The sequence below is a fragment of the Haliotis rubra genome, unplaced genomic scaffold (assembly GCF_003918875.1).
Source record: "Haliotis rubra isolate DU_JTF1 unplaced genomic scaffold, ASM391887v1 Scf456, whole genome shotgun sequence".
NCBI lineage: Eukaryota > Metazoa > Mollusca > Gastropoda > Lepetellida > Haliotidae > Haliotis > Haliotis rubra.
This window is the reverse complement of record NW_025767142.1, coordinates 297931-307873: the sequence shown is the minus strand read 5'-3', so window position 1 is coordinate 307873 and position 9943 is coordinate 297931. Positions and strand designations below refer to the sequence as shown.

At 38.4% G+C, this 9943-nt stretch overlaps 1 protein-coding gene across 3 annotated transcripts in view; it reads left to right on the top strand.

Moving 5' to 3' along the window:
* The first annotated feature begins 609 nt into the window (after window positions 1-609).
* The window catches only part of LOC124290090 (mediator of RNA polymerase II transcription subunit 14-like), a 67272-nt gene continuing 57938 nt past the window's right edge, over window positions 610-9943 (top strand). For all 3 annotated transcript variants that reach the window (XM_046726778.1, XM_046726779.1, XM_046726777.1), the window contains exons 1-7: window positions 610-701; window positions 6145-6297; window positions 6855-6881; window positions 7369-7474; window positions 7739-7833; window positions 8633-8711; window positions 9172-9301. In XM_046726778.1, coding sequence (XP_046582734.1) covers window positions 6173-6297; window positions 6855-6881; window positions 7369-7474; window positions 7739-7833; window positions 8633-8711; window positions 9172-9301 — 562 coding nt within the window. In that variant the 5' untranslated portion in view covers window positions 610-701; window positions 6145-6172. The remainder of the gene's footprint in view (window positions 702-6144; window positions 6298-6854; window positions 6882-7368; window positions 7475-7738; window positions 7834-8632; window positions 8712-9171; window positions 9302-9943) is intronic.

Below are 9943 nucleotides of genomic sequence, written 5' to 3'. Positions count from 1 at the left end.
AATTGATACTGTAAAACTGTTTCATATATAGCTGTGTATGGGTGTAAACGAAACGTGTCATATAGCTGTGGATGTAGATAAGTCTTAATGAAATGCTTCACAGGAATATAGGTACTTTGCCAATAACAAATTGTTTCATAGATGAAGCTGCTTGAAAATTAAACGTCTTCCTAGAGATGTCGATGCTGTTTTATGGAATGTTTCATGTATATGTAGATAATTGTTTATAAAGTGTTTTATATAGATTTAGAGTCTGGTTGATGGAATGTAAATATGAATATACTTTTTAATGGAATGCATCACAAAGATGTAGATGCTAGTTGATGGGATAAAGTATGCATGAGTTAAGTTAAAAGGGATTCATGTCGGTTCATTTTCTAAGATATTAATAACCTATTGTTTCATTATTGTTACTGAAATGGTTCATATCTGCAGCTGGTAGTGGTATACCAGGATGTTCTATTAAAACATGAAAAAACAATCCAGTTGTGTGCACAAAATCGCCGTACTAGTTTTAATCTTCCGTGTCCGATGTGTGTCGTGGAACAGGCGTAGATGTTTTTCGCGGTAAGCAAATGTTAAATGGAAAGTTATCTCCCTTTAAAGATAAACTAAAATGTCGGCTTTATGTTGAATTAACTTGAATGTCGCCGACAAAGCACCCCGTAATTGGCGCACAGGGGATCTCCAAGAAAGCGTAGGTAAGTCAAGTTCATGACATATAAAGAAACACTTAAAAATATGATTTATTGTGTTGTTTCGGTCCCACAAACCTCGTAAGCAGACTCATAGTGTTACGATTTGATTGTTTCAAAACGCATACCATGCCTATTTTGACATGTTTCAAATCTTTCTGTTGTATTGTTTCCGCATTTGGTATAATTAGCAAGTTGACAAGCGAAAGGTGTATAATGAGCCGGTATGACATATTGTTTTAGATAATTTCAAAGTCTCTACGTGACGATTGTATTTTGGCATACACAGCACTCAAAACAGTCCCATCTTTTTGGTTAGGTATATTTACAGTCGTCATTGCAGGTTATTTTATGCCCCATGTACAAGGTACTATACCCATATGTACCTAGGTAAATCGATTGTAGTGTTTTAAGGTCAATGAACTCGTGAGATGCACTACCTAGATTTCAATGCTGCTTACGCCTAGCCAAGATGCAGGTTCATGTCTTGACTATAAACATGATATAGGACATCTCTCAGCTGGCTTACTCCTGGCTTACACATAGCTGGTTATGGCCAAAAAGGCACTGCAATGAAACGTCACCAGGTGAAAACAGAACATTACTCAAAGATCAAAACTGTACTTTGCTTTTGTAAATTTCTTGTATTTTTCACCTGCAAGACGATTATCATCATGATACAATGGTGGTGATACGATACGTATCCTGAAACTTTACAATTTCTAATAACAGAACAGATATGATAGATAAAATGTCTGAAACTTTATTTGTTATACAGCAGAACTTATGTTCCATTCACACACACTTAAAAAGATGTTCATCTAATAAAGTTTCAGCATTTAATGCTTAAGAAAGTCAAACATATTCCGTATACCTTGATCTAATAGATATATATCTGAAAGTGAAGTTTCCCTTGGGAAGTTGTGTTTCTACACCAATGCTTTCACAAACAACTCAATGTCATTTATATCAGCATTCAGAATCACTTAAGTCAGCTTTCTTATTTTTATCTTCTCTTTGTTCTCTTTCTTAACAACGCTAAGCCATCGTTCATAGTTGTAAATAAATAGTGTTATTTGTCAAACAACTAAAACATATCTGCATATTTGAATTACTTGAAGACAATTATTCTCAGTTCACAGAGTTTGTAAAATGTTCACACTCTGCGACTTATACACCAACTCCTTTGTTCATGTAACAGAGATAACAGACACAAACAAATTCCTTTAAAATTCAATTTGTTTTTGAAGTTCAGAAAAATTTCAAAGAGACTCATTTCCTATTCCTAATGCAATACTCCTTACAACTTTAAGTAGTATTTAAGTTGTATCAGGATATATTGTCACTTGTGGCGATACATCGATGTATCATGGACCCTCGCGATATATATAAATTATATATCCTGATATATTGCCTAAATGTTTTTTGTATCGATGCACTCGTATCGCGTATTTGACGATGTAAACATCAATACCATCGATAAATCGTTACACCACTAATGTATATTGATTGGAAATTATCCTTTAGCTCCAACTTACCTGCTGATTCAGTGATGTGCAACTGAAACTTTCAGGATGTTGTATTCTGTATCAAAATATGGTGGAAATACACTTGTCAAAATAGAATTCATGGATGAAAATGATCATGACAATATTTACGTTGTGAGTAAATATATGGACCAAAGGCGAATCATTGTAACTTACAAAAAGCATGAATACTACAACAAGTTTCATTATTATCTTTAATAGAAATGTAAGTAACTGTTTTCACTAGACCGTCAGTAGTTGATTTTGGTAACACTGATGACTTTTTGCTGATCTGATGTTTTTTTTTTATTAGATGCATTCTAGTTTCTACCTTGCCTGGAGACATGACCAGATTGGACAGCCAAATCCCTACACAGAATGAGCAATGCAGGCTTAAATATCTCTTCTTGTATCAGCATCTGTTTTAATCCCAGTTTCATAGAGATTATGCTCCTCAGCCAGATGCATGATCTATATCCATGTGATATAAACCATGCTAAACCTAGGGGACTTTTGTAACTTGGTCCTGTGTCAATGCATATCCTGCAGTGTCAGTACCCGGATTTCTTCTTAGTATTATATACAGTCAGTGTCCGTATAGAGGGACCCGCATAAATACTTTGAGATATCCATGGTTCAACACAGCAGATAAACAACTTGACATACAATGCCATATATTTATCTACCAACCACAGTGTTCACGAATGGTGTTTCAAAGTAACAGGACATTGGGTCCTGTAAGTTTCAGATGTCTGTCTGACCCATTGAAAATTCACAGGACCCATAGAATACAATTAAACACATATTTCAGATTAAACATTTCTTATAATTAGCATCAAAATTATTAACATACATTAGATTTATAAACAGGAAACAACTGTCACATGTCACATATAACAACTTCAGTCAAAGTCATTGTGAAATATACAGTCAGACACTGGGGCCGGTGGGTTGTAGACTTCTATCGGACCGTTGGTGAATCTGCCGGATTTGTCAGAGGGTCAGACGCTATTCGTGAACACTGAACCAATGTGAAGAAGGAATAACACGGAAACACAAATTTGTGATTTAGTTTTAGAAGCTTGTTCAAAAGCTGTCTCTGCTTCACACTCATTCTAAGTTTTCTTGTTAATTTATGCTTTTTAAGTGTAGGGGCATCTGACCCAGTTATTGTCCCATTATGACCAGGCCTTTACGAGTTTTGATGGCTAACTGTATTTTTTTTAACACTAGTGAAACATCAACACAAATCATCAATAAAACATTGCACATTTTGGAATAACAAGGTAAATATGTGGCAGTCACATGACTCCATTCACTTCTTGGCTTGATGTTGATGAAATTGCCTGTTACAGTGTTCACGAATGGTTTTTCAAAGTAACAGGACATTGGGTCCTGTAAGTTTCAGATGTCTGTCTGACCCATTGAAAATTCACAGGACCCATAGAATAAAATTAAACTCACATTTCAGATTAAACATTTCTTATAATTGGCATTGAAATTTTTAACAAACATCAATAAACAGGAAACAACTGTCACATGTCACATATAACAACTTCAGTCAAAGTCATTGTGAAATATACAGTTGGGACACTGGGGCCGGTGGGTTGTAGACTTCTATTGGACCGTTAGCGAATCTACCGGATTTGTCAGAGGGTCAGACGCTATTCGTGAACACTGCTGTTACTCCTCAACAGACAAATCAGTTTAATGTTCCTTCAATGTTAAGTGTGACAGTGTTTAAGGCAATAGACCTATAACATGCTGAACTCAGAGCAAGTGGTGACTTCCATCTTGTAATGCCTTGTTTACCGAATTGTGAGATTGATATTGTCTTACAGTAAGGTTGTGCTGGAAGTACATGTTTAGGACTGGAGAATACTTTGAGACAACTGTAATGTTGACATATCATAGTGCCAACAGAAAATCCTACCCTTTAAATAAGTCTTCTACTAAATACAGTACAACCAGAAATTATTGAGAATTTAAAGATTGTAATTTTAAAAAAAAATTCACTCATTACTCACGTATCAAATGTGAATAATAGTAGAACATAACTCCAGATTCAAAGACAGGTGAACAGTTAGTATTTTGTCAAGTCACCATGGGCAGCAATGCAGGCTTCAATGCGGCGGGGCATACTACTGATCAAAGAAGTTAGAAAGTCGTGGTCCATGCTGTCCCAATATCGGACCACCTCTTCTTTCATTTTAGGGCGGTGGGGTAGCCTAGTGGTTAAAGCGTTGGCTCGTCACGCCGAGGACCCGGGTTCGATTCCCCACATGGGCACAATGTGTTAAGCCCATTTCTGGTGTCCCCCTCCGTGATATTGCTGGAATATTGCTAAAAGCGGCGTAAAACTCAACTCAGTCAGTCAGTCTTTCATTTTAGCAATATTTATCAGATTGTTCTTATTGACACTTTCCTTCATAAGTCCCCAAACATTTTCTATTGGATTTAGGTCGGGGCTATAGCTTGGCCAATCTAATAATGTCATATTTTGGGTCCGAAACCAGGCCTGTGAATGCTTTGAACGATATTTTGGATCATTGTCCTGCAGGAAAATCCAAAAATTTCCATAGAACACGTGAGCAGATGGAAGTAAATGTCCCACGAGAATATTTGTGTACCGCTCACTGTTCATATTCCCTTCAAATACACAGAGGGGTGTTGCCCCTAACACAGATATGTCACCCCACACGTTAAATTTCGGACTGTACTTTGGGCGCTGATACAAAGGTTTTTCAGTTTGTTTGGTCCAGAATTTCAGTGTATTAGGAAACAGACATGCAGAACTTTCATCTGAGAAAATCACATTGTCCCAGTTAAAATTTCTATGCTGTAAGCACCAGTTCAACCTTCGCTCCTTTTGTTCAGGTTTCATGATCGGTGATGGAATTCCTCGACATTTTTGCCAACCCATTGCATGCAGCTCAGTTCTATTTGTCTCCTTACAGACAGCCACAGTTCCTCTATCAATCATATCCAGCCTTAAGTTTTCTAAACTCCTTCGTTTGTTTTTAGAAACAAGAATACTAAGCCGCCTCCTGTCACAGACAGTCAATTTTCTGGGCCTACCTGCGCCTCCCTGGTGCTCAATGCTATATCCATTTGCAAAATTTTCAAAACACGATAAACAGTGGATAAAGGGATGCCTGTTTTACTTGAAATCACTTTAGCTGATCTGATGTCCTTGTTATAATACTCTAAAATCAACTTCCTCTTCTCTAAATCATCCATACTGAGGATCACTGAAAATGTCGTCTGCTAGCAAGTAAACAAAGGGGGATAACTCTTCACAAACTAATGACAAAGGATTAACGGAGTTGTCTCTCTTGAATGAAACCAAGCACTTGATAGCTGGTCAAGGTTGTTTATACTAGAAATCCAATTAAACATATTCCTAAAATTCTCAATAATTTCTGGTCATACTATATATGAAGTCAGATTTTCAAGTTGTATTTTGAAATAATAAAGAGATGCTAAATGATCCATGAATATAAACAAACCTGGTTACTTCTTCCTTTTTAGAATTTTATGGAATTGTCAACAGTGTCAAAAAGTATTTTCAAAACTCTTGAAGTAGATACACTCTCAAATGCTTAATTGGAAACAAAAAATTCTACCCTTCTACTAAATATATGAAGTCAGTGTTTCAAATTTCTTTTGAAATAATAAAAGGGTGCTAAAAGATCCATGAATATAAACAAGCCTGATTACAAGACAACCTAAAACTAAAAAAGTAACAAAACAACCACTCTTACCAGTTAAGAATATGATGCAGTGGATACAAAACTACTGGGATACAAGATCATCTGTTACCTGCCACTTTAAGCTTTTTCTCTCATTAGGTTGTAATGTTAAGTGAATCATATTGAAAGTAGCATTAATCTGACAGTCCTTTACTGTGTACTTTGTTTCAGCTGTGTCCAGTAGGTGACGTGGAAGAGCATGCCCCAGACAGAGATGGCGGTTGCTCAAGGAAACCCGGGTGGGGCAGGGACCATCTCACTAGCTACACTCATAGACTATAGTCTGCAGAGGACACACCATGAACTCAGTATCTTATCAGAGCTGTAAGTTACTCACTTTCATTTTTGAAATAATATACCTGTGGGGAGTTGGTTGTTGTGAGAAGGTACTAAATGGATCAGGGGTCAGGGTTGTAGATTTCTTTGATTGCACCTCACAGTATTGTAATTACATGTATCAATTGATGTTCATTATATCAGTCATTGGATTGTGGGACCCAGATTTGATTATTTATGTATAAGTGGAATACTGCTGAGTGCAGCATTGAACAATAAACACAAATGAAATCTATGTTGACAATTCACTGAAGGAATGAATTTTGAAAACAAATGAACACTATGAAATGAGCTTTACACATTGAACCCATGTGGGGAATTGAACTTGGGATTTCTTGCTTTGACCACAAGGCTACCCCACCACATCTATGTGGTTGAGTTTGGTACTACATGATCATGACTACTTACAGCATGTAATGGTAAACAGAGGGACTTTTATGTGTAGACATGTTAAAGATTAATTCAGTCCTGTTTTTATTCATCAAGTGCAAGTCATGCTAATATCATTTGATAAAGTGTTTTACCTGATGCACTGTTTCCTTCAGGTTGCCACGAAAGACAGATATGGACAGGTAAGTTTGTTTTATCCATGGAAAAGTGAACTGAAAGTGAAATTTTCATTTGATGCTTAATGTCCTTTAGATATTTTTATGGAGTGTCAGAATTTTGAAATTATTGTTAATAGCTCAGTAAGTTGTTGAAATGCAATGCTGGTTTGAATTAATCGGTCATTGTCTTATTTCATGATGAAGTATAGAGAAACAAGGTTACCTGTAGTAGTTACAAAATCCTTTACATACCCATGAAGATCTGGGTTAGAATTGGTCTTCAGCTTGTCGTAAGAGGCGACTAACGGGATCGGGTGGTCAGGCTTGCTGACTTGGTTGACACATGTCATCGTATCCCAATTACGTAGATCAATGCTTGTGTTGTTGATACAGGATTGTCTGGTCCAGATTCGATTATTTACAGACCGACGCAATATAGCTGGAATATTGCTGAGTGCTGCGTTAAACAACAATCAATCAAATCAAACACTTTGCTCATTTGTTGTTTCAGGAAAATTGAGATATTCCAATTTGCCAATCGTACCCGTCAGTTGTTTGTGAGACTTCTGGCACTGGTAAAATGGGCGACTTCAGCAAGCAAAGTAGACAAATGCACAGTAAGTAGTGTCCCATGTAGGATGAATGATACACATGATTTGCTAGCAGTATCCTGACAACAGCTATCCAACCTTCTGCCGGGGGACCTTGACGGTGTGGATCATTGCTCATAACATACGCCACTGGATTGTCTGTTCTCAATGATCATTTACAGGCCACTGACATTAAGCTTGACACTGAGTTACTGAGTGTAATGTTAAAAAACAGACACACAGAGACGTATACACACTCAGACTCTGTAATATATGTCTTCTCCCCAACAGGACATCTGCAACTTCCTGGAGCAACAGTCTTTCTTCTTCGTGGACACGGCTGACCAGCTGGCTAAAGTAGCCAGGGAGACACTCGTCACTGCCCGGTCAGTACACTCAATACAAGGAACTATGCATGCTTTCATTAATTTGGGTCATCAGTCTCACCATGACCTGCCTAACTGACTTTCAGGGTAGTCATCATTTGCTTGTCGTAAGAGGTGACTACAATGAGTATTGGGTAGTCAGGCTGCAACTTGGTAATTTGTATAGCATATGTAACTCATTGTTAACTTGTTTTCATTTGTCACTTGTTTACCTTGTGCATCCTCTATTAGACCTGTGAAGATCTTGATTAGACTTGCCTTCAGTGACTTGCCTTGTCGTAAGAGGTGATTGGGTGGTCAGGCTTGCTGACTGATCTGAAGCATGTTATCGTATCCCATTTGGATAGACCATTGCTCATGATGTCAATCACTGGATTATCAGGTCCAGATTCAATTATTTAGAGACATATTGCTGGAAAACTGCCGAATGCGGCATTGAAAAACAATAAAACAAACATTATCTAATTATTACACATTGCAGTGGTATCGTCTATTGCAGTGTGAAACAGAATTCACCCATTGATTTCATCCAGAAGATACTTTCCACATTAGGTTCTTAGTTATGATTCCTGAAGATGTATGTTGAAGAATTCTATGAATGATATAAATGCCAGGTCCATCAGCATGTTCAGGTGGTTACATAGTGATGTGGATGGCTGTCATCATGCTTACTGACTCTGCTATCATTACTATCAAGCACCTGACTGTCTGGACCACAGAAGATTAATTCCACATTCCATGATTTAGCTGTATTGTTCAGCATGCTCACTAGCCATCAGTATTGACTCTGTTGCTCCAGGCTGCCCAGTTTCTCTCTGCCGTGTGCCATCGATGTCCTCACGACAGGGACATACCCCCGCCTCCCAACCTGCATCAGGGTAAGACTGGCTGTACATTGCATGTTACCATGCCATCAACCTGTCTCCATACAGGTGGAATGTGTGAAGCAGGTTGTTTAAAATGGCTTGTACCAAGAAAAACATTTGCTGTACTCAAAGTGTGACTGAATTGATTCCGAGTGGTGTGATTTTTGCCTTCTGGTTCACCTTGGGAACAGATTCAGAAGTGGAGCTTACAAGCCCCAAATTCCCATTAACAAAATAGTGATATGGGAGTCTCTACTTTTGTGTGGAGCATGTTGTTGCTAGGCATCTGGTTATGGCTGTATCCCATGATTTACAATGTTTTTTATCAACTGAATCATGTATTTAGTAATGCGTGTCAACACCTTTCAAGGAGGTCTAGTTACATTTAAGAATCCCCAGCCTTATTGTGAGTTAAGATTATTTCAGACACTGTACAGCTCCCCTATGTTTAGTTGTGTTTCCCTACCTGCAGGACAAGATTGTGCCACCGGATCCCATCACTCCCCAGGAGAAGAAGCAGACGCTGGACCGTCTGAACCAGGTCATCCAGTACCGTCTGGTATCCAGCGAGCTGCCCCCACAGATGAGGAGACTCAAGATAGGTCAGTCCTGCACCACAGCACGTCTCAACTTACACATAGAGAGTCATGTTGGAGAGACATAAGTTTGAAAGTAAAAGTGAATCAATTACACAGGATTTGTGACTAGTCCCAAGACTTGTAAAGGAAATAGTGCCAGACACGATTATTTACAGACTGCCGCCATATAGCTGGAATATTGCTGAGTGCGGCGTTGAACACACAACAAACAAACAAACTGTGGACTACCTGGATAAAGCTCATCGTGTCCAGCATCACAACCAAACACACTGTGGACTACCTGGATTAAGCTCATGGTGTCCAGCATCACAAACAAACAAACTGTGGACTCCCTGGATAAAGCTCATGGTGTCCAGCATCACAAACAAACAAACTGTGGACTCCCTGGATAAAGCTCATGGTGTCCAGCATCACAAACAAACTGTGGACTACCTGGATAAAGCTCATGGTGTCCAGCATCACAACCAAACAAACTGTGGACTACCTGGATAAAGCTCATGGTGTCCAGCATCACAAACAAACAAACTGTGGACTACCTGGATAAAGCTCATGGTGTCCAGCATCACAAACAAACTGTGGACTACCTGGATAAAGCTCATGGTGTCCAGCATCACAACCAAACAAACTGTGGACTCCCTGGATAAA